At 42.8% G+C, this 27,449-nt stretch overlaps 1 protein-coding gene across 2 annotated transcripts in view; it reads right to left on the bottom strand.

Moving 5' to 3' along the window:
- KCNK10 (potassium channel, two pore domain subfamily K, member 10) overlaps positions 1–27,449 on the bottom strand; it is a 144,041-nt gene that overhangs the window by 48,227 nt on the left and 68,365 nt on the right. For both annotated transcript variants that reach the window (XM_011949454.1, XM_011949453.1), the window contains exon 3: positions 7,610–7,727. In XM_011949454.1, coding sequence (XP_011804844.1) covers positions 7,610–7,727 — 118 coding nt within the window. The remainder of the gene's footprint in view (positions 1–7,609; positions 7,728–27,449) is intronic.

Here is a 27,449-nt window from a genome sequence, read left to right as displayed (position 1 = left end):
AGAGGATATTCACTGGCCCTGCATGAGCTCTGATCCAAAGTGTGTATTGGGATGTTCTCAGTTGCAGGTAATAGAAAGCTCAATGCACACTCGCTTAACCAATGAAAGAAAATATGTTGACCCCAGTAAATAGAAGGAGGTTTAACATTTATTTCTTAACACTTCCTGGGTAGCTCCATCCAGAGCTCAAATGATGTAAGCCATACCCCATTAACTATCCTCTTTTTCACTCTGCTTCTTTAGTGCTTGAAGAATTCTAGGCAGAACAACCTAAGGGGAAAAAAATGACTGGCAGTACCTTAGGCCTGTCTCTTTCCAGACTTACCTTTAGTAAGAAAGAGAGGTCATTTCCTCCAAACCTCCAGCAAAAGCCCCTAATCCAAATCATATGTCCATCTTTGAACCAATAATTGTGGCAAAGCACTGGATTTCTTAGTCTAGACAAGGTGATTGTTCACCTGAGGCCTGGGGACCAAGCGTGGGGAAGGGAACCACTGGGGATATGACAATGAGGACGTGGGTGAGTAAGTATATGGAAGCCAGGTAACAGAAGCCAAGGGCTAAGAGCCATTTGCTCAGACTCAAAGATTCCAGTGTAAGTACACACACAAAAAAGGGCAAAAACTGTTGCATATCAAACGTTCTTCATTAGGCAGATAGAGCCATCAGTCACATAATATTGTGTGGATCAATAAACATAGCTGTTCAATAAACCGAGTTCCTGGATTCCTAACAAGATAACACAATAAACACCATTAATGCACCTTCCAATGTAGCTATAGCGTTTTTCAACACAGCAGACAGATTATTCATTTAGCCATGTCCTGAAACAAGAAAATTAGGAGTTTCCTTCAATATACACTAATGTCTCATGAATCCAATACTGGGTACCAGAGAGCGTTTTCCAAAATGTACTTCTTGAAGTGGCCCAGACTTTCTCAATTTTAATTGGTTTACAATAAATCCTCCTACAATGCGTGACGCTTTTCCTCAGGTTAACAATCTGCTGAACACAATGAAATCTGACATTGTTCTTCTTGGATCTACTGCAGCGATGCCTTCTGGTGTTGTTCAGGTTTCTAACACTTTTCCCCTTATACCAAAAGGTGTCAGGCCACCCAGCTTCCTTTGTTGGATGCTGTGAGTCTGTGGATTAGGCTGACTCAACCTGGCCTAGAGTGCCAGAAAAGGCTTCTAAGCCCCAGACCCACTGGTGTCATGGGCATCTTGAACACTTTTAATAGCTAACATCAATATATTTGCAGATTTGCAAGTGTAAACCTAGCATGTCATATAATTAGATTAAGAGCCTTTCTAAATAAGAATGGCAATTTTCCTTCATCCAAAATGTTCTTGTTGCATATAACTTTCGGGATTTCACCTAGAAACAACGTAGGTCGTGAAGGTTAGATCTTAAAACCAAGGCAAAATCCTGTGCCTCTAAACCAATCGTTAGCCTCTGAAATTTTCGCCTGTAGGAAGTTGATTGTCAAAACTGTGCCTTAGAGGAAAGAACCTCTCAAAAGGCATAGCTGGGCCTCAAAGAGCAATAAGGCAGGGAGTTCCTCCTGGAGAGTATAAACAAGTTTTAACGAAGGAATTTCCCCCAGCAGGAGGGCGGGGGAGCCTCTCAATGCCTGTCCATCATTGCTGTGGACCAGTAACTGCTGGGTGTCTCTCCTGCTTCTGAATGAAGATTTTTACTGCAGTGCTACTTCACAATTGTATGTGGGCAGAAAACCCTCAAACTCATTTTCAGCAGAGCTGGAAAAAGGATATAATCCAGACATTCCAGCATATGTGTAAGAACTACCAAAAGAAGCAGAGATTGGACAGAAGCCATATGAACAAAAAATAAAGAGAAGAAGCTCGGAAAATGATGACAGGGCCCTAAAGTGGTAAATTTCAGAAAGTATCAGAAAATATCCAAGTATAAAGGTGAGGACCTTACTCTGAACTTCAAAAGAGATGTCCCTATTTTTACCAAGTATGAAATATAAGATAAAGAAGGATAGCAGCAGAAGCCATCCTGAACTTGATCTGGTTCAGAAAACAGGAGAGGTAGGACAGAAATAATACAGATGGACCCTATTTGCAGGAAACACTCTGTCACAGAAATGAAGAGAGTTAGGATGTCCTATCTGGAAGGTGGTATCCTGACTCACACTGCTCTCCTCTCCCCGACTCCATGAAATCATTTGGCAGAAAGCTGGTCCAGGAATATCCAATTTGCTTGGGGCCACGTATTTTAAAAAGAAGCTGACCCAACATAAATATAAAACTTCCATAAGAAAAAAATGTGAAAAGAGTAACAAAACCTACCAATGGATGGAGATGCTCACCAGACAAATATTTCAAAAATCAGACAAAAATTGTAACCAAGCATGAAATAATTATCTCTAAGAATCTTCACAGGGAAGCCAAAAAGCAGAAATTCAAGAAATCAGTGGAAAATTGAACAAGTGAAAATGAAATGTGAGCTATGAAATTCAGGAAAGAAACAGGAAAAGGAACAAGTTCCCTACTGATCACAAAAAAACAAAAAATAAAATTGGAAGGAGTACAGGGCAGCATAGGCATTGTGGAAAACACACAAACAAAAGGAATAGGGAGAATAAAATAAATAAAATGAAAACTAAATTTTAACAGTTAAAAAGCAGAAGAGAAATGAGAGACATAGAAGATGAGCAAAGAAGTTACAATATATATATAGCTGTAATCGTCCAAAAAACAAAACCAAAACCACACAGCAAAGAAAATGTTTAAAGATGTCAATCAAGAAAACTTCACCACAATAAAACAGTCAAAACCTAGTAATGCTATCAGATGAAAGATAGAGAAATAATATTTGAAGTCACTGAACAAAAGGATAAAGTCACCTATAAAAGTGGAAAAAAATAGGCTGGCATCAGGTTTCCCCCAACAGCTGCATGAAAACTGGGAAACAGAAAAGCAACACCTGTAAGACCAGTTAAAAAGAAAATGTGAAGTCAGGCATGGTGGCTCACACATGTAATCCTAGCACTCTGGGAGGCCAAGGCAGGAGGATCCTTTGAGGCCAGGAGTCTGAGACCAGTCTGGGCAACACAGCAAGACCTGGCTTCTACAAAATATTTTTAAAATTAGCTAGCCCTGGTGGTATATGCTACTTAGGAGGCTGAAGCAGAACAATCACTTGGCCCAGGAGTTGGAGACTGCAGTGAGCTATGTTTGCACCAGTGCACTTTAGCCTGGACAACAAAGCAAGACCCAGTCTCAAAAAAAAAAAAAAAAGAAAAAGAAAATATGATCAACAAAACGGATTTCATTTTGTTTCAACTATCCCTCAAATGTTAAGCTACAACTATGAACAATGCAAGATCTCACAGAATATTGCTCCCCTGAGCCATTCTTACGGCAACTACTTGAAGATCACTTTCAGCCAAGTAAGTGATCATGAGATAAACCACAGCAAAAGGACTAGAGATAAACATTAGTGATATCTAACTATAGAGCTATGACTAAAACAAATGCAAATATCAGGATAACAAATTAAAATGTAAATTACATACCCTGAGGTTATACAGGCATACCTCAGAGACATTGTGAGTTAGGCTTCGGACCACCATGATAAAGTGAATCACACAATTTTTTTTCTTTCCCAAAGCATATAAAAATTATGTTGACATTCTACTATAGTCTATTAAGTGTTCAATAGCATTAGGTCTAAAAAAGCAATAGATGTGCCTTAACTTGAAAATACTTTATTGCCAAAAATTCTAATAATCATCTGAGTTTTCAACAAGTCATAATGTTTTTGCTGGCGGAGGGTCTTCCTTTGATGTTGATGACTACTGACTGATCAGGATGGTGACAACATGTTGAAGTTTGGGGCGGCTGTGACAATTTCTTGAAATAAGACAACAAAGAAGTTGGCTGCATTCATTGATTCTTCCGTTCACAATTTCTCTGTAACATGCAATGCTGTTTGATAGCATTTTACGCACAGTAGAACTTTGTTCAAATTGGAATCAGTCCTCTCAGACCCTGCCACTGCTTTATCAACTAAGTTGATACAATATTCTAAATTCTCTGTTGTCATTTCTACAATGTTCACAGCATCTTTACCAGGCAGGAGCAGATTCCATCTCAAGAAATCACTTTCTTTGCTCATCCATAAGAATAAGCTCCTAATTCACTCAAGTTTTATCATGAGATGCAGCATTTCAGTCACATCTTCAGGCTCTGCTTCTAATTCCAACACATCAGCAGTGGCGTCCTCTAGTGAAGTCTTGAACCTCTCAAAATCCTCCATGAGGCTTGGAGTTTCTTCCAAACTCTTGTTAAGGTTGATATTTTGACCTCTTCCAATTCATCACAAATGTTCTTAATGGCATCTACGATGATGACTCTTTTCCAGAAGATGTTCAATTTACTTTGCTCAGAGCCATCAGAGGAATCATTATGTATGGCAGCTACAGCCTTATGAAATGTAGTTCTTAAACAATAAGAGTTCAAAGTCAAAATTACTCCACCCATGGGCTAAAGAATGGATGTGGTGTTAGCAAGCATGAAAACAACATTTATCTCCTTGCACATTTCCATCAGAGCTCTTGGGTGGCTAGGTGCATTGTCAGTGAACAGTACTATTTTGAAAGGAATCTTTTTTCTGAGCAGTGGATCTCAACAGTGAGGTTAAACTCTTCAGTAAACCATGCTGTAAACAGATGTGCTGTCATCCAGGCTTTGAAGTTCCATTTATAGAAGGCAGGCAGAATAGACTTAGCATAATCCTTAAGGGCCTTAGGATTTTCTGGATAGTAAAACGAGCACTGGCTTCAACATAAAGTCACCAGCTGCATTAGCCCCTAACAAGAGAGTCAGCCTATCATTTGAAGCTTTGAAGCCAGGCATTGACTTCTCTTCTGTAGCTATCAAAGTCCTAGATGGCACCTTGTAATATAAGGCTGTTTTGTCTACAGTGAAAATCTGTTGTTTAGTATATTCACTTTCTTAGCTAGACTTTCCGGATAACTTGCTGTAGCTTCTCCATTAGCATTTGCCACTTTAACCTGCACTTTTATGTTATCAAAAGGCCTTCTTCCCTTAAATGTCATAAGCCAACCTCTGTTAGCTTCAAACTTTCTTCTGAAGCCTCCTTACCTCTCTTAGCCTTCATAGAATTGAAAAGAGCCCTCTTGCTCTGAATTAGATTTTGGCTTAAGGGAATGTTGTGGCTGGTTTGATCTTCTATCCAGACCACTACAATTTTCTCCATATCAGCAATAAGGCTGGTTCACTTTCTTATCATTAGTGTGCTCACTCACTGGAGGATTACTTTTAATTTCTTTCAGGAATTTTTACTGGCCAGGAACAGCAGCTCATGCCTGTAATCCCAGCACTTTGGGAGGCCAAGGTGGGTGGATTGCTTGAGCCCAGGAGTTCAAGACCAGCCAGGGCAATGTAGTGAAACCCCATCTCTAGAAAAAATGTTTAAAAAAATAACCAGGAATGGTGATGCACACTAGTAGTCTGAGCTACTTAGGGGGCTGAGGTGGGAGGATCCCTTGAGCCCAGGAATGGAGGCTGCAGTGAACCATGATCGCACCACTGTACTCCTGCGTGGGTGACACAGAGAGATCTTCTCTCAAAAAAAAAAAAAAAAAACCACAGAATTTCCTTTACACTCACAACTTTGTCAACTGTTTGGCAGAAGAGACCTAGCTGCTGGCCTGTTTCAGAGTTCAATGTGCCTTCCTCACCAAGCTTAATTATTTCTAGATTTACATTTAAAATGAGAGACATGCGACTGACTCTTCCTTTCACTAGAACACGGAGAGGCCACTGCAGGGTTATTAGTTGGCCAAATTTCAACACAGTTGTGCCTCAAGGATCTGGGATGCCTGAATGGCCGGGTGGTGGAACAGTCAGAACACACAGCATTCATTGATTAAGTTCACCATCTTCAAAGGGCATGCTTTGTGGCACTCCAAAACAATGACAATTGTCACATCAAAGATCACTGACCACAGATCTCCTTAACAGATATAATCAAAAATGAAACAGGTTGAAACTATTGTGAAAATTACCAAAATGTGACAGAGACACAGAACGGAGCACATGATATTAGAAAAATGGCACCAATAGATTTGTTCAATGCGGGATTGCCACACACCTTAAATTTGTTAAAAAAAAACAAAAAAACTCAACATCTTCAAAGCACAATAAAGCAAACAATAAAGTGAGATACAACTTATATAGAATGATACCATGAATAAGAGCGGATAGTGGAAGAGGGAAAGGAAGTTGAGATGCTAAGTTCACTGACTGCCTTATATGTAATAGCTAAGTGCCAAGAGTTATCATTTAAAGCCGGCAAATCATACAAGAGAAACATAAGCATGTTTAATCATTTAAAAGATGATGTTCACCAAAACTTTGTGTTGGAAAAAGAAAGAAAAGAGATATCATCACCCATTGTGGGGATCGAATACATGCTGGTTAACGAATAGAACACTAAGATTATTACATGCCATTATACTTATAAAGTTAACCCCTAGGCCAGGTGCGGTGGCTCACCTGGGAGGCCGAGGTGGGCAGATCACCTGAGGTCAGGAGTTCGAGACCAGCCTGACCAACGTGGTGAAACCCCATCTCTACTAAAAATACAAAATTAGCCAGGCGTGGTGGTGGGCACCTGTAATCCTAGTTACATGGGAGGCTGAGGCAAGAGAATCACTTGAATCCGGGAGGCGGAGGTTGCAGTGAGCTGAGATTGCACCACTGCACTCCAGCCTGGGTAACAAGAGTGAAACTCTGTCTCAATAAATAAATAAATATAAATAAATAAATACAGTTAACCCCAAGACAAAAATACGAAACTCTCCAAGTGTCAGAAAAAAAAAGATACACACACGAAGACTGATACAGGAAAGAGGTCATTGCAGTTCACTCTATGATCAGCTGCAGAAGGCATTTATCTAGTCAAAATCAAGCAGATGTTTCACTTCTATCTAATTAAATATTGGGAAGACAGGAGGACAGGAAAAGAGCCCTTCTGTGGTGGGGCAGGCAGGAAGAAGGAACTAACTCCTCATCTTCCACAATACAAAGTCAAAAAAAAATCCCCAAAACTAAAAATTCCAGAAGAAGTACAAGCAAGATATTTAAAGACATGGGGATGAATGTTAAAATCAACAATCAAAACAGATGAAAGTGACCGTCTCTGGGAAGGTAAGAAAAGGTGAGAGGGTCAGAATGTTACTGTTTTTTATAACAAATTTAGTAGAACTTTTTGGTCCCTTACTATATAGCTTTAATAAGAAGTACAATTTTTAAAATGGAAATTGAGCTCAAATGAGTAATCCAAGTTCAACCGAGCAACTCATATTTTCCATTCTAACCTTTTCATTAGGTTCGCTAGCCTTTCATTCTGGAAAAAGAGATACTTCATTCTGCTTTGGCTTTTGTTGAAAGCCAGCACAATGACTGCATTAATTTAAATGACAGTGTTTCGTAAGCCTCCTCTGAACCTCAAACTATAGTTTCTGCTATGAGGACAAAACACTGACTAAGCACCTTTATTCAAGATGACCTGCAGAGGAAGAGATGTTAGCAAACGAATGGGTACCTATGGTGGTGATGACAGTTCCAGCAAAGAAAAAGGCACTGCCGAGGTCCCAGTGGCTGCTGTTGTTGGAGGAGTTTCCTATTGGACTGACTCCCGCATTGTCAGCATCAAGGGCATGCTGCAAAGAAAGGGAAAAAGCATAAGACTCAGTTTAAAAGTTGTTCTTTTAGTTTTTGGTTTTTTTTTTAAAAAAAGAAAGAACGAAAGAAAGGTTCCAATACATTATTCCCCTGCTCAAGAACCTGCAATGATCTAGAAAGAACTGGTTAAGTGGATAAGGGTACCATCCCAAAGCAAAATGCTGTGCACCCAGTTGTGAAAATTAGAAAATTAGTGTTAAGTCGGGGGGAAACACTAGGATATACAATATGGTGACATTTATAGAAAGTTTGCAGGCATGGGGTGGCCCAGATTATGCAAAATGCATACAAGTTGCTGTGCATATACACACACAAAAATGTCTAGAAGAATGTTCACCCAAAGTGGACATTTCTGCAAGGCAGGATTTTGGTTGCTTTTTCACTCTTTTCTGTCTTGTAAGAATGTTTTACATTGAGCTTGTTTCCACAGGGCAGGAGCTAAGAGCCATCTTGGCTGTGGCCGTTATTAACTTCAGAACCTTGGGCAAGTTGTTTGAACCTCTCTAAGCCTAGTTTCCTCATTCGCAAACTAGAGATAAAACATTCCCCACAGCGTTGTTGTGAGGATTAAATGAGATGGTCCAAGTGACATCCTTAGCCCAATGTCTGGCTCCCAGTTAGGGTTTAACAAACAGTAACCAATTTCATGATTGTCATTCTACTCCCACCCACCCCCACACCACACACACATATCTCTCTTTTTAAAAATAAGCTACAATGACTCCTCAATGATTACTGAATCTGGGATTCCATACACCTTAAAATTTCCAACAAACTGGCCACAATGATGACCCATTTTCATCTCACACTGCTATAAATTCCCCACTCTGGGCAGACACTCCATGACATGTTCCCTGTACTTATGTACCTGTGCCCTCCCACAAACAGTGCCCGTCCTTCTGGGTCTAATTCAAGCCCTGCTTCTTCCAGGAGACTTAGTCTATGCATCACTGCTTCACAGTTGCCCCCTTCCCTGAGTTCATACTTTGGCAACAATTAAAGATACTGCTTAAAATCCCTCCCTAGCCTCATCACGAGCAGGAGAAGGTGAAAAACTCCACAGCAGTTCTTCCTGAGCTGGCCCCTGCCACCCTCTTTCAAGCCAGGAGAAAAGTAGGACGTGCTGTCATGGCAGCCCAAACACACGCTGTTCACACGGGTGAGCTGGGATATAAAAGCGACAGGTGGAAGCCTTGGAGAGGAGGTGACAGACACAGGAGCTACTTCTAGAACAACAAACAGACATTCTGTTCCTTGGGCAAACCTGGAATAACCCTATGTAGGGAGAGCGAGACAGAAATATTGAAATGTAATTACATTTATCCTAAGTAATGCCCATTAAGTTTTGTTAAAACAGGCATATAGTGGTTGTCACAAATCAGATTACAACTGGAAAAGTCAATCATCATTACATTTTGCCTTCTTTCATCCGAGTTATTTCACTCTGGACAAGGGATCAATAACCTTTTCCATAAAGGGTCAGATAGTAAATATTTTAGCCCTAGTGGGCCACATATGGTCTCTGTTGTATATGTTTCTTTCTTTTAAATAATCTTTTAAATATGCAAAAACCATTTTCAGCTCAGGGGTTGTACAAAAAGAGGTTGCGAGCTAGATTTGGCAGACTCATAGACAACTGACTGGACGATACAGGGGAAAAAAGCACCTTCTGTCAAGTGCCGAGTCTATTCTTCTCTCCCTCTAAGAGAACATGGAATACGATGCAAGGGCCGCAGCCGGCCACTGTTTCTAGCAAACCTGGCACCCTAGAATTTAAAATCTGGCTGCATGGGATGTGTACAGACGGTCTTTGCATAAATCAGCCTAATTGACAATGGTCACATAATCATCGGAGGTATGTTCTGCTCTGCTCTAGAGGGGAGACAGATGGTGGGTCCTTTCCACTGGTAGCATCTCCATTTTCACTGTGCCAAATGAGTACCATCAGACCAAACCACCAAGTCTTCACCAGTGTTTATATCTTCATTATCTACTCAGCTCTGATGGGAATAATACCGCAAGGAGGGCTCTAGGCATCAGTCACTTAGGTTGCCTCAAATCATACCATCAGTACCTAATATTTACAACTCCTATCAAGCTGTGAAGAGAGGTTAGGCTCACTCAAGTCTCACAGTGCTGAGAATTGCACATAAATGTCATAAGCAAACCCAGCACTGCAAACAAAAATACAGATTTGCATGAAAGACAACGGGGACAATGATTTGTTTCATCAAAAAATCTGAAGAATCCTTTTCAAGTTTCATTTTTCTTGAATTATGCAATTTATAAATATTTAGGGTTTACCTATGTAACCCTCAAGGAAAATGTTTATCAGCTGAAAGGAAAAGGGAACTAACAGTTGTTAAGTGCCTGCCCTTCGCCAGGTGCATTGGAAGTGTCATTCTGTTTTATCCTTTTTACAACTTGTGTGTGATTCCATTCTATCTTTTCCATAACTTGCAAGAAAGTAGTATGATCCCCCACCTTAGAGATGGGGAAATAGGCTCAGGAAACTTAATTAACTTGTCCTACGTCACCCAGTCAGGAAGTGAAGAGGCCAGGATTCAACCCTGTCTGGCCGAAAGCAGATGGTTTTGCCTTTCCTCTACCTTTGGTATCCAGAATGCATGCCGCCTCCCCAACTCCCATCTTCACCTCTAGACATATGAGGAAGAAGGACAGCCATTGTCCAAGAATTTAGGCAGAAGAGACCTTACAAGGGATCATTTCTAATTAGACAGCTTCCTTGAACATGCAAATGGAGACACCAAACTTCATTTGGCTGTCAAAGCTGATTAGAGACGAGTCACTCTGCATTAAAATAAAATTAGAGAATGAATTAATTAAAGTGGGAAAAGATTGATTTTTATGCCCTAAGAGGGAGGGATCAGAGAAAACAGAAAAGCCCTGAAAAAGGAGGACAAGAAGAAATAAGGCGACAAAAAGGGGTGTCAACAGACAAGTGGGAAATTTAGGCTCCACAGTGGCAATGCCCAGGTCTTTGAAGAGCAACTCCATCTAGTATCCAATTTCAGCTGGGTTCTATCTGTGATGTCAATTCCTCTCTCCCTGCCAAATCTTCAGTAAAATAGGCAATGCACCCAAATGCCTTGGGGAAGCAGTTTTGTGGCAATTATACATAAGGGTTGTTATGCGCAAAGTAGGGCCACTGATGATCTGAACTAACTCCTTGAGAGCAAGACTCAATGAAATGGAGAAAAATAAGCTCTCCTACGAGTCACCAAACTTCTGATAAGGCTTTAGAAAGCCCCAATGCTGAGAATGAGGTTTGATTTTCTATCTGGATCTTATGGCTCTGAAAAACTCTGACAAACAACCAGAATTCAAGTGAATCAGCAAACTCGGGTTATAACTGACTGTTATCACTTGAATTGGCAACATCATTTTTAATTGAATAATAATAATTCTAATGGAGTGTATAGTTTTAATTTTTATTAATTTTCAAAGTATTTTCTAATGATCTTAATTGTTTGAGCTCAAGTAAAACATTTTAAAATTAAATGCATTTGCTTTTAAGATTTTTCTCTGCATTTAGGCTGCAGAAGTGAATGGAGGGCAGCCCATTAGGAACGTATGAGCACACAGATGATGAAATGGCATGACTGAGCTCTGTACAGTTTAGCTCAAAAAATGTTACAGGGCAGAGGTTCAACCAATGTCATGCAATAATTTCAGACTCAATGAGCATCATTTGTTCACTTACAACTTCAACCATTATCAAGTTCAGCGAGATCTTATGAGGATCAAAAAATTCACACAGATAGATAATTCAATAGAGGTAGACAGATAATTAGTTGGGGGGGATACTGTAGATAAGAGGGTATTACTTTACATTTTTAATTCCATTCCTCCTTGAATTTCCTTTTTAGCCTCTAAGCTGGCATTTCCAGCACCCACTCAGCTACCCAGTAAATGGCCCGGGAGTGAATGTTTTAAGTCAACAATAAATAAATGAACAAACTAAATGGATAAATTTGGGTATATTATCTTCCCAAAGGTGTGAGAGGAAAACATTTTACTTCTTTCTAAAATTAGACAAACACAAAAGCAACTCAACAGCAACAACAAAATAATAATGATTTGTTTCTTTTAAAAAGAGGTGGAGAGCTGACTTGAAAGAGGGCAAGATCTAAAAGATTCTGTATCCCTCTTTCTCCCTTGTCCTCCCCACCCCCACACCATGCATTAGGACTATCTAACAGGCAGAATAGAGAAACAGCAACCTCTCACAAAGTGAGGCGGGTCTGTAGCCGATGTGCTTAGAAAGAGAGGAGGAGGAGGTAACTGGACCCCCCACCACATTTCCCCCACCAGTTTCCTCCCATCAGGCAACGCCAGCTACATGAATCACTGCTCCAGACAGCGTGTGATACCATCATGAGTGTTAGTGCTGCACTGGGATGAATGATGACCCACAGGGGACCACTAACTGTCTGTGGCTTTTCTCCTATGATCTGTGCACTCGGTGAGATCATCTGTTTCTCTGTTTCCTTATGTGCCACCAAAAAGAAAGACAAACAAAGGTGCAGCAGTAATCTCTCGGCTTGTCTCAGATTGGCTGAAGAATACAACAGATTCGTGCCCTATGCATGGATGCTAATAGCTGGGTAACCAGTTGATCTATTGTCCAAAGCAGGGAACTTGCAAATAAAAAGGTAGCTCTGTTAACAACTATGCTGGGACCATGGGACGGGTGCAACCCAGGATGTATGGTCATTTTACTAACAAATTGTTTGTCTCTTGAGAAAGGACTTCATCTGAGGGTACAATGGTGGCTGTGGCCACGATGTTCTTACTCCCTAAATGGCACAGTCAGCAAATGGATTATGAATTGGAGATTTAGCCAGGGATTGAGGCAGGGTGAGGGCATGAGTGTGGAAAGTGGCTCCTAAAGTGTATTAAAAGTGAGCCTATTCCAGCCATTAGCAGCTGGAAGGAAAGCCACAACCCCTGCGAGAAAGGCAATTGGCAGACCACATTCATTACTACTCAAAAATGCCCTGAATGATTCAAAACCCCAGCAGCAGGGCAGCAACATCTCTCCACCTCCTCGCACATTTGTGGCGGAAGAGCCTCGGGTTTGAAGTGGAAAGACAATATTTAATTTGCTCGCCACAATTACTTTTTCTTTCACCTGCTTCAGAAGTATTTCACATATAAGTGAATCTTCTGTGGCTGGGAGAAGGGCAGATTTACATCCAAGGGCAAGGTGAGTTCACATTTCAAACAACCATGGGAGGGTCTCAGAGAGGATTTCTGGGGCCACACCCAGCGAGGCACTTTCGTGGCTGATTCAGAGATGTCTTAGATTCAGTACAGAGAGGGAGACTGTGGAAGCACCTCATACATTACTCTTGCAACAGGGAAAGTTCTTGGATAAAGTAGTAACCGTTCAGCCTTGCAAGTTGTTCAGCTTCTCTGAACCTTGGTTTCCTCATCTATAAAATGAGGGACTAATACCTTCCATGCAAGGTTGTTGTCAGAGTTGTTTAAAATTGAACATAAGACATCAGGCACTGTGCCTTGTCATTTCTTATTCAGGAGTATTAGTAATAGGAACCCTTTCGGAGCACTTCCTAGAGTACAGATTAACTCAGCCCTGCTGAGGGCCTAGTACAGTGGGCAACACTGCTGCCCCCAGGGGACTCATGACACTGAGAATGGTTAAGTGCTGTGTGTATAGTACACATCTGGTGCGCAGCAAAGCTAGCAAACAATGCTCTTAGAATTGTCAACAGGAAGTTCACCATCCTGAACTCTGCATAGGCACTTCTCTCCACCTCGAGTTCTTTTCTTTCTCCATCTCAGATGCACAGCTTCCCACCTCTGGGAAGGACAGGGTGGCTCACACCCAGTCTGGGGCACCCCACTATCTGCAATAGGACGAAGGGAAGAGAACGCAGGCTGACACACGTGTGCCTTTACCTCCCACCCAGACAGACAGCCAACATGGCAGTCAGGCCTGGGCTGACCTGAGTGGACACACCACGATCGAGTGGCCTTCCTAACTGCCACACCACTTCAGAATCCCTCATAAAAAGCAGACCAGACCATAAAAAGGCAAAGAAAGAGGCACCTTAAGTGCTGTGGTGGATATCACAATGACGTGTATTTCCTACTGCCCTAAATAGGAAAATACACCTACTGCAAATATTATTTTAGAGTATATTAGAAAAATATTGGAAAAAATATTTCCTACTGCAAATATTAGCCTTTTCTCAGGTCCTCAGGGAGCCAGGCAGTAAGTTTTCATCAGAACTTTACAGCCTGGTTATAAACCTAAAGTGAAGGCCATGGGCAGAAAGGACAGGGCAAGTGGAGAGTCTGTTTGGAGCAGAGGAGACTGAAACCCAGGGTGGGCTAGCATACTTGCTCATGGCATATGGTCTTAGACATGCTAGCTTTCCTTGCTACCACCAGTTACTCCCTTACAATGGGGATTTCTGAGACTCAATTCATTAGCACCTAGGGTATTCACTAATGACTAATCTATCTAAATATTATCTTATGAGACCAGGCCATATTTGGGGGCACTCTTTTACCTTCCAAATTGTGCCTTATGATGGAGAATGCATTTCCTCTGTCTCTCTCTGACTATATGGAAGGAAGAAATAAGATATATTTTAAACCATAAGGAAAGTATCAAGTCCACTAAGGAATCAGGGATAGATGTGTATACTTTGATATGATCAATAAACTTTCAGACCAACAAGCTGTCACTCCTTCATCTCAGTTTGGACTCACGCTCTACAGGCTGAATAACAAATTTGTCAACTGATGTTGAAAAATTGCCCTGGTCCTACGGAGAGTGTTTGATATACGCCTTGCTCTCTCTGCACTTGAGATCATTCCCATGAAAAGTGGGTCTATCCAATTTCTATTAAAAAAAACAAAACTGTACTGGACTACAAAAGCAGCTACAGGAATTCTGATTCATTACACTGTGCACTAAATGGAAGGTTACTATTCCTTCCATTGTCATTGCATTGAACAGAACCTGAAATTGAATATTTATATGATCAATAACATCATGAAAAAGAGAGGATTCTGCTATCTTGTTTTTATTGTAGCTGTTTACTTAGGGCTTTTTGCTGCTTTTGAGTCATCAATATTAACCACAAATTAAGATTTCATTTTCAGCTAGACATGGTGGCTCACGCCAGTAATCCCCATACTTTGGGAGGCTGAGACAGGAAGATTGCTTGAGCCCAGAAGTTCAAGGCCAGCCTAGGCAACATGGCAAAATCCCATCTCTACAAGAAATACAAAAATTAGCCAAGTATGGTGGTGCGTGCCTGAAGTCCCAGCCACTCGGGAGGCTCAGGTGGGAGGATTGTTTGAGCCCAGGAGGCAGAGGCTGCAGTAAGCCATGATCGTGCTACTGTGCTCCAGCCTCCACAAAACAAGACTGCCCTCTACAGAACAAGATTCCGTATCAAAAAAAAAAAAAAAATCATTTTCTGTGCCTCCTTAAGAATGAGTCACCAAATCTCCGTGAGCATAGTTTGATAAGGGGAGAAATAAGGAAGTGGAGACAATGCTAGAAACTTCAGGGAAAGTTCTAGAATACTCCTAAAATTAATCACAGCTGCCAGCACTTGCAATGTGCCAGACTCTGCCTTCTTATCCTATTTAGTCCTCACAAAATCCTGTAATCACTGATTCTATTACTAGTCCCATTTTACAAGTGAGACTGCAGAAAACAGAAGTAACTTATCCACGGTTATAGTAGTTAGGAAGTGTCAGAGCTAAGGCTGGTTAAAAGTCCTCTCTTTTAACTCTAGCCTTCTACCTTCCACAAATAGTTCTCTGTTCAGCTTCTAAACATTTTTCTAAAGCTCATCTGTCATGTCACCTTCCTCCAACTAAAAAAAAGGACAGCATAAGAAGTCATCATTTGTATTTCTCATCTCCATTTGTAAAAAAACAAAAGATTAAACACTCACTTACTCAGTAAAGCTAAGCTGCACTAGCAGGCTTTTCATCTCTTCTGCCCATTTCCAAAGAGAAGGAAGGAAAAATAAATGTTCCCATTATAAAGTGATAAGGTTCTCTTAATTGCAGACCTGACTGATAACCCATGGACATTGGTTTTAGATCGAAAAGGGATCCAGCCTCAACACCTTATGTTAAGACACAAAGCCCTGTCACTCTAAAGGACAACCGGGAAGTAATCATGACTCTCTGCAATTGACTCACAGGTCAATGAAGGTCCTCTTGGGGGTCCCATAAGTTGAGTCAGAGACTCCTGCTCTGTGACTAAGGACCTGGGTGCCTCCTTGTCTTCTAGAACCAATCATACTGGGCTGTAACTATCCACTAGAGTAGAGCATCATGGCTAAAAAGCATGGATTCTAGAGCCAGACTGCCTTGGCTGGATCACAGTTCCACCTCTCACTTCAGCTTGGGTAAATTATTTAACTTCTCTGCTCCTCGGTTGCTTACCCCACTTCATAGGATCACTGTAATATTTAAATGAGTTACTACACACAAAGCATTTAGAGCAGTTCCTGTCCACAGTGAGCACTATGCCAGAATTAGCTAGCGACGTAATTAATACTGAACCTCAAGCTCCTTGAGGACAGGGTGGCGGCATCTTGCATTTTTTATTATTTTTTAATCACTAGAGCCAAACACAGCACCTGCTTCATGATAGGTACTAAGTAAATATTAGTTATATAAATGAATACATTTTATTGTGATAAGTAATAAGAGCAATTGTAGGAACCAGACACCATCAAAATCTCATTATTCCATAATGTATACAGCAACACTCTAAATGAGAACAAACCCATGCACATTTGTACAAAAATGCAGTCACAGGAGCATTCACTTCTGGGTTTTGGTTTTATTTTTATGGGAGTTTTTTTAGAACTTTGAATTCTCATTTGCAAATTCATTTTCCAGTGGCATGCCAATTTCCATTACCTCTTTAATTTCTGGCTTAAAAGCTTTAGATCTCCTTCACTAAACAGTGATGAAATCAATAACCCCAGGGATAGAAACAGTAACAATAATGACTCAAAGGCCTGTAGACACAGGCTGGAGGCTGCAGGCCTGATCTTGCACACATTGAAGCATCTTTTGTGTGACTGCTTTGCTGGTGAAAGGGCAGCTCTTCTGAATTCAAAGCAACAACCAGGAGTCACTTCAACTCAGAGTTGTGCCCCTGGGCTCAAAGAACCCGAATCTGCACTCTCCAGAGCTCACCTGCTGCCTGAGCTGCTACCTAAACTTCCTGGACAAAAGGCTGCTTGAAATAGGGGATGGCCCAGGGCAGACAAAGGCTGCTCTGGATCTGCACTCTGAAGTCACAACAAGGATTTCCATGAACATCTCAGGTGCTGTGCTTTGCAACACACTGCTTTCCTAAAAATCTTTATGTCCCTAAATATGGAAATATGTAAAGTTTTGACGGCTATAGATACCATGGGAATCTGCTCATGCATAAAGATGACAAAAAGGTGAGTTTTTGTCTTAGCTGGGTGTGGTGGCATGCACCTGTAGTCCCGACTTCTCAGGAGGCTGAAACGGGAGAATCACTTGAATCCAGGAGGCGGATCCAGAGGAGCACTATTGACAACCAGATCAAAAAGAAAGGACTTGTTTAACATAGTAATAAAATAATTTTTTGCTTTCCTTCTGTGAAGGTTCTAAATGAAGGTCTCTTGGTCTTCAAAACAGGTACAAAGGCTGGGCACAGCGGCCTATGCCTGTAATCCCAGCACTTTGGGAGGCCAAGGCGGGCAGATCACAAGGTCAAGAGTTCAAGACCAGCCAAGCCAATATGGTAAACTCCATCTCTACTAAAAATACAAAAATTAGCTGGGTGTGGTGGTGCACGCCTGTAGTCCCAGCTACTAGGGAGGCTGAGGCAGAAGAATTGCTTGAACCCGGGAGGTGGAGGATGCAGTGAGCCAAGATCACGCCAAGGCACTCCAGCCTGGGAGACAGAGCAAGACTCTGTCTCAAAAAACAAAAACAAAAAAAACCAGATACAAAAACCACCATTCCTTCATTCCTCACGCCTTTAGTATATTCTATTGGTCAGCCACTGTGCCAGGCAGAAGGGATATAGTGATAAAAGACACAGATTCAACGTCAAAGAGCTCACAATCATGGGAAGGGGACAGAGAAAAGTGAAGGTCACCCAAGAGAGTCTAGCAAGTGTAGGACAACTAGCGAGTGTAGGGCAAATAGGGCCAAGCAGGACATGACCCAACATAAAGGGCCCATAAAGGCTTTCTGCAAGAGTTGAGTTTTGGCACCACTGAGGACAATTCAGTTCAGAAGTCCAGAGCAAAACACTTAGCAGAGTACCACAGTTGTCACTCCATTTAGCTGAGTTATTGAATTAATGAATGAATAACATAAAACCCTTTGGGTTTATATGAAGGACCAAAATGGCAATGTACTGACTGACCAGAGCCTATCACTCTGCTGCTGAAAACATAACTGTAAGCTTCACAGTACTCTTAAGATAAAATTCAAAATCAACCCCTGTGTGGTTTGACTCCTGCCTGTCTCCAGCCAAACTGCTTTCTAAGTTCCCTTTGCTAAATGCCCTTTGGCCACGTTTGCTCACTTCTCTCAAGTCTTCAGCCATGGCATGTTGCTTCCTCCCATCCAGGGCCTTGACTCAACCCCCTCTGCCTGGAATCCTTGTCTTACTAAATTAGTTCTCCTCTTCGGGGATCCCATAGCTCTAGCTCCCTCTCCTTTGCAACTTTCATCTGGCTTTTAGTTGCAATTATTTGTGTAAGAACATGCATAAGGTTTGGCTCTCCCACTGTCTATAAGTAGGGTCACCATATATTTTATCTTTCTTTCTTTTTTTTATTATACTTTAAGTTCTAGGGTACATGTGCACAACATGCAGATTTGTTACATATGTATACTTGTGCCATGTTGGTGTGCTGCACCCATCAACTCGTCAGCACCCATCAACTCGTCATTTACATCAGGTATAACTCCCAATGCCATCCCTCCTCCATCCCCACTCCCTATAATAGGCCCCAGTGTGTGCTGTTCCCCTTCCAGAGTCCAAGTGATCTCATTGTTCAATTCCCACCTATGAGTGAGAACATGCAGTGTTTGGTTTTCTGTTCTTGCGATAGTTTGCTGAGAATGATGGTTTCCAGCTGCATCCACGTCCCTACAAAGGACATGAACTCATCCTTTTTTATGGCTGCATAGTATTCCATGGTGTATGTGTGCCACAATTTCTTAACCCAGTCTGTCACTGATGGACATTTGGGTTGATTCCAAGACTTTGCTATTGTGAATAGTGCCGCAATAAACATATGTGTGCATGTGTCTTTATAGCAGCATGATTTATAATCCCATATTTTATCTTTCAAACCAAGACACTTTGTTTTTAATATAGACGGGGTTTTGCCATGTTGCCCAGGCTGGTCTCAAACTCCTGAGCTCAAGCGATCTGCCTGTCTCAGCCTCCAAAAGTGCTGGGATTATAGACATGAGCCACCATGCCCAGCCCCAGGACACTTTTGAGAGGGAAAGGGGCACTATTAACAATTACTCCAGAACCACAAAACCTGGAACATTTGGTTCTCCTAGCTATAAGCTCCAAGAAGGCAGGGACCATGTCTGTCTTTTATTCACCATTACATCCCAGCATCTAGCACAGTAGGCAATCAAGTTTGTTGAATGAAAGAATAAATGAGCGAGTGAACAAATGAGTAAGTGAGTGAGCAAGTGAGTGACTCGGGTCTTGGCAGGAGGGCAGAGCCACGGTCTTGGTAAATGTTTATGGGTCATGCAAATTACCCAACATCTCCTTGGGTATGGAGAGGACATTTTGGCAGTTCGTAATCTCTTGCCCTCTCATCTGAGGAACAGCAGCTTTGGTTGCCATGACAACATCAAAGGTTCACACCCAGGACCACAGCACGGTGCCCACTCCTCACATGCCACTGCCCACATCTTAGACAAAATCCTTCTCCACTAAAGCATGGTGGAGTCAGGCCCAAGGAGCACAGCCAATAAAATGAGTCAGTAAGCCAGAGGCCAACAGTCTGGCACCTTAGCCTTGCCATGGAGGCTCTCTGTATGTCAGAAAGGTTACAAATACAGGGAGAGGACAGGAGAGAGAGCTCTGCGTTAGAAGGCAAGCACTAACTGTCACAAAGGAGCCTTCTCATCATGTCGTTCGAGTGGGTTTTCCCTTCATCAAGAGGAATTTGTCTTGATCCATTTATGTACTCTCTAAGCCCACTGTGTCAAGCCAAGGAGAGTATGATTAAGAGAGCGTGGCCTCTGGAGTCAGAGAGATCTAACTAGACTCAAGTCCTACTTTGGTCACTAGCTAGCTACAAGAACTTTGCCCTCTGTAAAATGGGGCAGCAACAGTGGCCACCTCTTGGTGCAATGGCGAGAGGCAAATGAAGCTAAGTAATATAAGTGATACATGTAAACTCTCTAGCACCCAGCTCGCATGGAATCAGTGCCTAATAAATGATGCTAACTGGAAAGAGTCAGGGGAGGGGGGGATAGGGAAGGATTTGTTAAAGGGGACATAATTACAGCAAGATAACAGGAATAAATTCTAGTGTTCTATATGCAGGATGACTACAGTTAACAATAATCTAGTATACAGTTTCAAATAGCTAGAAGGAGGATATTGAAGATTTCCAACACAAAGAAATGATAAATGTTTGAGATGATGAATATGCTAATTACCCTGATCTGATCACCATACATTGTAGGTATGGAAACATCACTATGTACCTCATAAATACATACAATTATTATGTTATTTTTTAATTTTTTTAATAAAAAATAATAAATGGTGCCAAATAATATGCATCAAACATAGTCTAAGGCCTAAATACTGAGCAAAGTATCCGAGGCTCTATTTGGAAAGCATTAAAAAAAAAAGTTCTGACCAGGCACGGTGCCTCACGCCTATCATCCCAACACTTTGGGAGGCTGAAGCAGGCAGATCACCCGAGGTCAGGAGTTTGAGACCAGCCTGGCCAACCTGGTGAAACCCTGTCTCTACTAAAAATACAAAAATTAGCTGGGGTGGTGAAGCAGGCCAGTAATCCCAGCTACTCGGGAGACTGAGGCAGGAGAATCACTTGAATCCGGGAGGTGGAGGTTGCAGTAAGCTGAGATCTCACTACTGTTCTCCAGTCTGGGCAACAGAGTGAGACGCCATCTTGGGGGCGGAAGCGGGGAATCCCAGAGAGGTCATAAAGCGAAAACCAATGGTCAAGTTGCTGTTCACCAACATAAAGTGTCACTGGACCAGTCGGGGAGAGAGAGAAAGCCGATGGGAAGAGACCCCCCCCCCAAAAGGCTCATGCTCCAAGCAGTTCCACACCTAGCCCCAGCCAGGCAGATGAAAGCCCCAGGACTTTCTTCAGAGAAACTATCACGAACAGACGGTGTCAATTTCGTGTTGGAGAGACCCCTCTCGCTGCAGGCAAGGACTGAAGTGAGCCAAGGAAGCAGCCAGCCTTCCAGGGAGTGAGATAACCTCCTCACTCTGAGGGGATTAGACCAACCTGCTCCCAGAAACGTTCTCCAGAGAGGGAGGAATAGACCCCTGTCGTTTGCTTTACGGCAAGGCACTTAGAATGAAAAATCCCATGTCCTTCCCGATGGGCACCTCATCCAACCCTAAACCCACTCCTGTGAAATGCTACTCCCTTCAGCGAGAAGGCCAAAAGGGATGGCAGCCATGGGACCACTCGAGCTCCTCCGAAGACACTCAAATCTTAAAACATCTGGGATTGTTTCATACCCTGAAAAAAGACTGCTGCACATCATCATCCCTGCAAACCGAAGCATTCATTCTTCACTTCCCCGTCAGTCAGTGAGGGCTCCTCACGATTTTATTCTTTGAGGATCACAAAAGATGAATGTTTTATGGCTTTCTCCAAGACTAGTCAGTACAGAAGCTTCTAAGACAATTGCATGGGGAACAGGGAGATAAGCAATTGTGGCATGTGAGGACGTCAAAGATAAAGGCTTTCTTGGGACAGAGTGACCGCCAAATCAAATTCGTGGAAACCTCAACTTCAAAACTACATTTAATTTACTTTATTCTACTGCCAAAGAAATGCAAGTACTCCAGGTTAATTACCTTTTGTCTACTCAGTTCGCTTGAGAGAAGAAAGACAGATGGGGGAAGGAAATAGCATTTCCTAAATGCCAGTGACATGCCAGCCACTCTGCTAGGTTCACTCACTCCCCACAATCATCCAAATGAGGACTGTGATCCCTTTAATATGAGGAGGAGCCTTAGGTTTAGTGTCATTAAGGGACCAAGTCTATCTGATGTAATGTCCATGATCATTCCCCTTCTAACACACCCTTTCTTTGAAAATACAATATTCCCCATGTGGAGTGCCATAGCACCATTCCAGACAGCACAGTTTTCTTGAATCACGTTTCCTTCTCCCTCCAGCCTTTTCCTCGGAGTAGAAGCTTTATGAAGAAGTCTACATGTCAGTGAGGGGATACTCACCATTGATGCAAGTGAGCAGTATGGCACAAGGGTTCAGTTGCGTGGGCTCTGGAGTCTGGCCTCCTGGGGCTCAAACCCCAGTTTAATCACTTATTGGCTGTCTGGACTTGGACAAGTTATTTAACTTCTTGGGGTTTATTTGCTTATCCATAAAATGAGATGATGATGATAGAACCTACTTCAGACTGGGCATAGTGGCTCAAACCTGTAATATCAGCACTTTGGGAGGCCAAGGTGGAAGGATTGCTTGAGGCCAGGAGTTTCAGACCAGCCTGAGCAACACAGTGAGACCCTGTCTCTACCAAAAAAAAAAAAAAATTAAAAATTAGCTGGGTCTGGTGGTATCCACCTGTAGTCCCATGAACAGACAGTGTCCATTTCACGGTGGAGAGGCCTCTGAGGACTTCAGTAATTTGCTGGAGGCAGGGACTGAAGTGAGGCAGAGAAGAAGCCAGCCTTCCAGGGATCGAGATAACCTGCTCACTCTGAGGGGATTGGACCAACCTGCCCTCAGAAACATTCTGAGGAGGCTGAGGCAGAAGAACTGCTTGAGCCTAGGAGTTCGAGGATACAGTGAACCATGATCGCACCACTGCACTCCAGTGTAGGTGACAGAGAAAGACCCAGTTTTTAAAAAAAGGAATAAAAACAGTACCTACTTTGTAGGCTTCTTGCAAGAGTTAAATGAGCTAGAGGATTCAAGCACTTAGAACAGAGTCTAGAGGAAAGTAAACAATCAGTAAGTGGTAGCTCTATTTTATTATTACACCAGCTCTGTAGGAAGTTTCCCAGTTACAATCATCTGCACACTCCCTCACATCTCAGAGGTAAGATTCTAGAGATGGATGCATCTTTTGTGTCCTCTATGAGCTGAACTGCTGAGCCCCAGCTCGGGTTAAGCAGCTTGCCCCAGGACATCAAACTCAGTCCTAGTGGAATTGGGATTAGCGTCATTGTCTCTTTGTTCAGAAGCGTCCTTATTAAAGGGGCCTGGCCCTTCCCCTAGAAGATCCACACACCTCATTAGGGTTTAATCGCAGTCAGGCATTGGGGATTTAAGCCCTTTCACTCGGTTACACCTTGGAATCAATGGTCACTCCACTGGTCAGGTGACCTGCTCCTTTGAGGCTGCCTGAGCCCACTGGGTCCCTCAGGTTCTCTGAAACTGTGTCTCAAACCATTCAGAGAAGCAGGAGGGACAGAGATCAGCGGAGCCGGCCCTAGTGTCTACTTAATAAATGTGAGACTGAGAGTCTCCGGTAAGGCTAAGGATAAAGATGACATTCTAGATGCCCACAGTAAACACTTTCAATGGAATAGAAACTTGCTGTGCTAAAGCCAGCTCAAGCCACAAAGACAGAGCATCATGGTGTAGGCAGCCCAGCCCAGCACTCAGGGAGCGACTTCTGTGATGGACACTCTGCATTTGAACAATAGAAATAAAATTTGTCTACTGGAAAATGTAGGGTTTGAAGCCCAAGGGGCATTTCAGACACCTTCTTCTCTTTTCCCTCAGCAGAACTCCACAATGCTCATCATTTAGGAGTTTTCTGGTTTCTTTTTTTCTTCCTTCCCTAGCAAATAAGCAGCAGCAATAATAAGAGCTCAAAGTTACTGAGCTTCTTTTGTTTAATCCTCAGAGCACCCTAACAGGTAGACACTATGACCAGAATCTCCATTTCACAGAAAAGCAGTGGAGGCCAGAGGCAACTATGCTATTTGCCCAAGTCACACAGCTCATTAAGTGGTATAGGATTTAACGCCGGGAGATTAACTCCAGGGTCTTGGGGGCTACAGGCCATGCAGGGATATGAAGCACATAGCAGGCACCCCAGAAATCTTTGCTGAATGAGGTTTGAGTAATTTTCAAGTTTTCTTTGTCAACTCTTTTAAATGTAGCCTTTTCTCTATCTCTCAGCATCTCTCACTTGTGATGTTACAACATTCTAACTGGTCTTCCTTCTTCTAATTTCTTCTTCTTCCAACCCAACATCCTCATTGCTAAAAGGTTTTTTCAGCAGCCAATTTCCACCTTCCAATCCTCGCTTAAAGCCTTCAGTGACTCGACATTCCACAGCATAAAGGTCCTCTAGGCACCTCCTCAGTCCAGCTCCCATGACCGCCTTCCCAGTCTCATTTCGACGTACTGTCATACTTCTCAGTTCAAGCCATTCTAACCACTTGCAGTGCCTCAAATCTGGCACTGATTAGTATAACATTCTTGTCACCACAAACTTGTTAGCATTTTCCCATGGGCCACATGCCAGCCATCGGGATACCCTCCAACCATGGCCTACCCAATGAATCTCTCCCAGATTTTGTGTTTCTGTTCCAGTGCATGGTGGTTCAGAGCCTGGGATATGTGGTCAGACTGCCCAGCAGTAAACCTTGGATCCTCCATTTCTAACCAGGTGACTTTAATCCATCATTTCAGCTCCTGCTGCCTCACTTCCTCATCTGTATGTGGGCACTGAAGACTATCCTCATAGAATAGCTGTGGGGACTGAAGGAGATACATAACCACAAAATATTCTCTGAGCTCTGTTTGCCTCACTAGGGCTTCATTTTTTTTGACATCTGTCAGATAGCTGTATTCCAACAGATTGTACATGCCTCTTCCTCCAGTGCTTCTCAACCTATTAACATGTTGAACTGGATAATTCTTTGTGGGAGGGAGGTCTATGCTGTGCACTGTAGGACATCCAGCAGTAACCCTGGCCTCTACCCACTAGATGTCTATAGCACTTCCCCAGCTGTAACAACCAAAAATGTCTCCAGACATTGCCAAATGCCCCCTAGAGGCAAACATCCCCTCCCCGGTGACCCCACCCCAGCCCATTAAGGACCACTGCTTGAAACTCTGAGCTCCCTGAATAATACTAAGAACAGTAGCAGCAATAGATGCAGGAGTAATAATCCTTTTGTGAGCACTTACCATGTGCCAAGCACAGTTCAAAGACTTTCTCATGAATTACTGCATTTAATCCTCTCAACACCCTGAGGCCACATTCTATATTCCATTGTGAAGAAACAAGAGAAACAAGAGGTGAGTCACTTGCTCAAGGTGTGTCTTTTTTTTTTTTTTCTTTTTTTCTGAGACAGAGTCTCACTCTGTTACTGAGGCTGGAGTGCAATGATGCGATCTCAGCTCACTGTAACCTCCGCCTCCTGGGTTCAAGTGATTCTCCTGCCTCAGCCTCCTGAGTAGCTGGGATTACAGGCACCTGCCACCATGCCCAGCTAATTTTTGTATTTTTAGTAGAGACAGGGTTTCACCATGTTGGTCAGGCTGGTCTCAAACTACTGACCTCGTGATCCACTCACCTCGGCCTCCCACAGTGGTGGGATTACAGGCATGAGCCACCGCACCCAGCTGTGTCTTTTTCTTTCTCTCCCCAACACCTGGCATGTTACCTGATATAGCAGGAGTTCAGCAGCAATTCTGAGAACGAGTGAATGGATGGATAGATGAATGAATGACTAAATGAATGGATGAGAATGTCCCCTTCATAACAGCAACCCATCTTTCTTCACCTTTAGGGACAGTGGCCCACCACTCTCCTGTGGAGTCCGACGGTACCCCATAAAGTGGTCTTACTTGTCAGAAAATCCCTCCCCACTATGACTCTAAGAGCTACGGCTCTTCTAGGCTATTCAGGCATTTTGAGGGCATCGTGCTGTTCTGGGTACTCTATTTTGGTTATTAATAATATGAAGTACACATTCCAGCTTGGCTTTATGAGGGGTTCACTCAATCCAGCCAAGAGACATGACAAAATAAATACTTTCCATCTACTTTCTACCCACCGGTCACTCCTTTCAGACTTGGGTGAGATACAATAGTACTATCTTTCCAGCTTAAAACACAGCACACTGAAAACCCTTCTGGATATGAAGAGAGACTATTTTTAAATACTGTGTTTCTTGTGATCACTATTTACAGTGCTGCTCAGAGGCATAAAGTATGAGAAAGCTCCCTGGTCTGTAAGAGTAGACACTTTCATCCTTGTGAAGGTATCAGTGAACTGAAGGGCAAAACATAATGATTTGTCGCAATGATTTGACACAGATTCGGCAGTTAAACCTGCTTAACTTATATTGTGAGAAAAACTGTAGATAAACACAAGGATGAATCTTTAAGTCATAGTAGATGGAGATCTAAAAGCATCCCAGGTCCAGGACTGATGCTCCATGTGTATAGGGAGAAGAAACAGAAATGATTCCTGTTAGGCAGCCAGGAACTCTAATGATTTATTTATTGACACGAGGTCTCACTCTGTTTCCCAGGCTGGAGTACTGTGGCACAATCATGGCTTATTGCAGCCTCCACTTCCTGGGCTCAGGTGATCCTCCTACCTCTCCCACCTCAGCCTCCCAAGTAGCTGGGACTACAGGCGTGTGCCACCACACCCATCTAATTTTTGTATTTTTTTGGACAAAGGGGTTTTGCCATGTTGTCCAGGCTGCTCTCGAACTCCTGGACTCAAGCAATCCATCTGCCTTGGCCTCCCAAACTGCTGGGATTACCAGCATGAGCCACCACACCTGGCCATCTAATGCTTTTTGACTACTAAAATTCTGGAAAGTGTTTGATATGGTTTGGATTTATGTCCCTGCCCTAATCTCATGTTGAATTGTAATCCCCAATGTTGGAGGAGGGGCATGGTGGGGGCAGATTTCCCCCTTGCTGTTCTTGTGACAGTGAGTGAGTTCTCATGAGATCTGTTTGTTTGGTTTTTTGTTTTTGTTTTTGTTTTGAGACAGAGTCATGTTCTGTCGCCCAGGCTGGAGTGCAGTGGTGTGATCTCGGCTCACTGCAACCTCTGCCTTCAGGGTTCAAGCGATTCTCCTGCCTCAGCCTCCCTAGTAGCTGGGACCACAGGCGCACACCACCATGCCTGGCTAATTTTTGTATTTTTAGTAGAGATGGGGTTTCACTATGTTTGCCAGGCTGGTCTCGAACTCCTGACCTCAGGTGATCCTCCCACCTTGGCCTCCCAAAGTGCTCGGATTACAGGTGTGAGTCACTGCACCAGGCCAAGATACGGTTGTTTAAAAGTGTGTAGCATCCCTCCCTTTGCTCTCTCTTCCTCCTGCTCCAGCCATATAGGATATGCCTGCTTCCCCTTCTTCTTCTGCCATGATTTTAAGTTTCCTGAAGCTTCCCAAGCCATGCTTCCTG

The sequence above is a fragment of the Colobus angolensis genome, unplaced genomic scaffold (genome assembly GCF_000951035.1).
Source record: "Colobus angolensis palliatus isolate OR3802 unplaced genomic scaffold, Cang.pa_1.0 Scaffold3, whole genome shotgun sequence".
In the NCBI taxonomy this organism is placed as follows: domain Eukaryota; kingdom Metazoa; phylum Chordata; class Mammalia; order Primates; family Cercopithecidae; genus Colobus; species Colobus angolensis.
The sequence above is the reverse complement of the archived record's forward strand: the minus strand, read 5'-3'. Positions and strand labels throughout refer to the sequence as shown.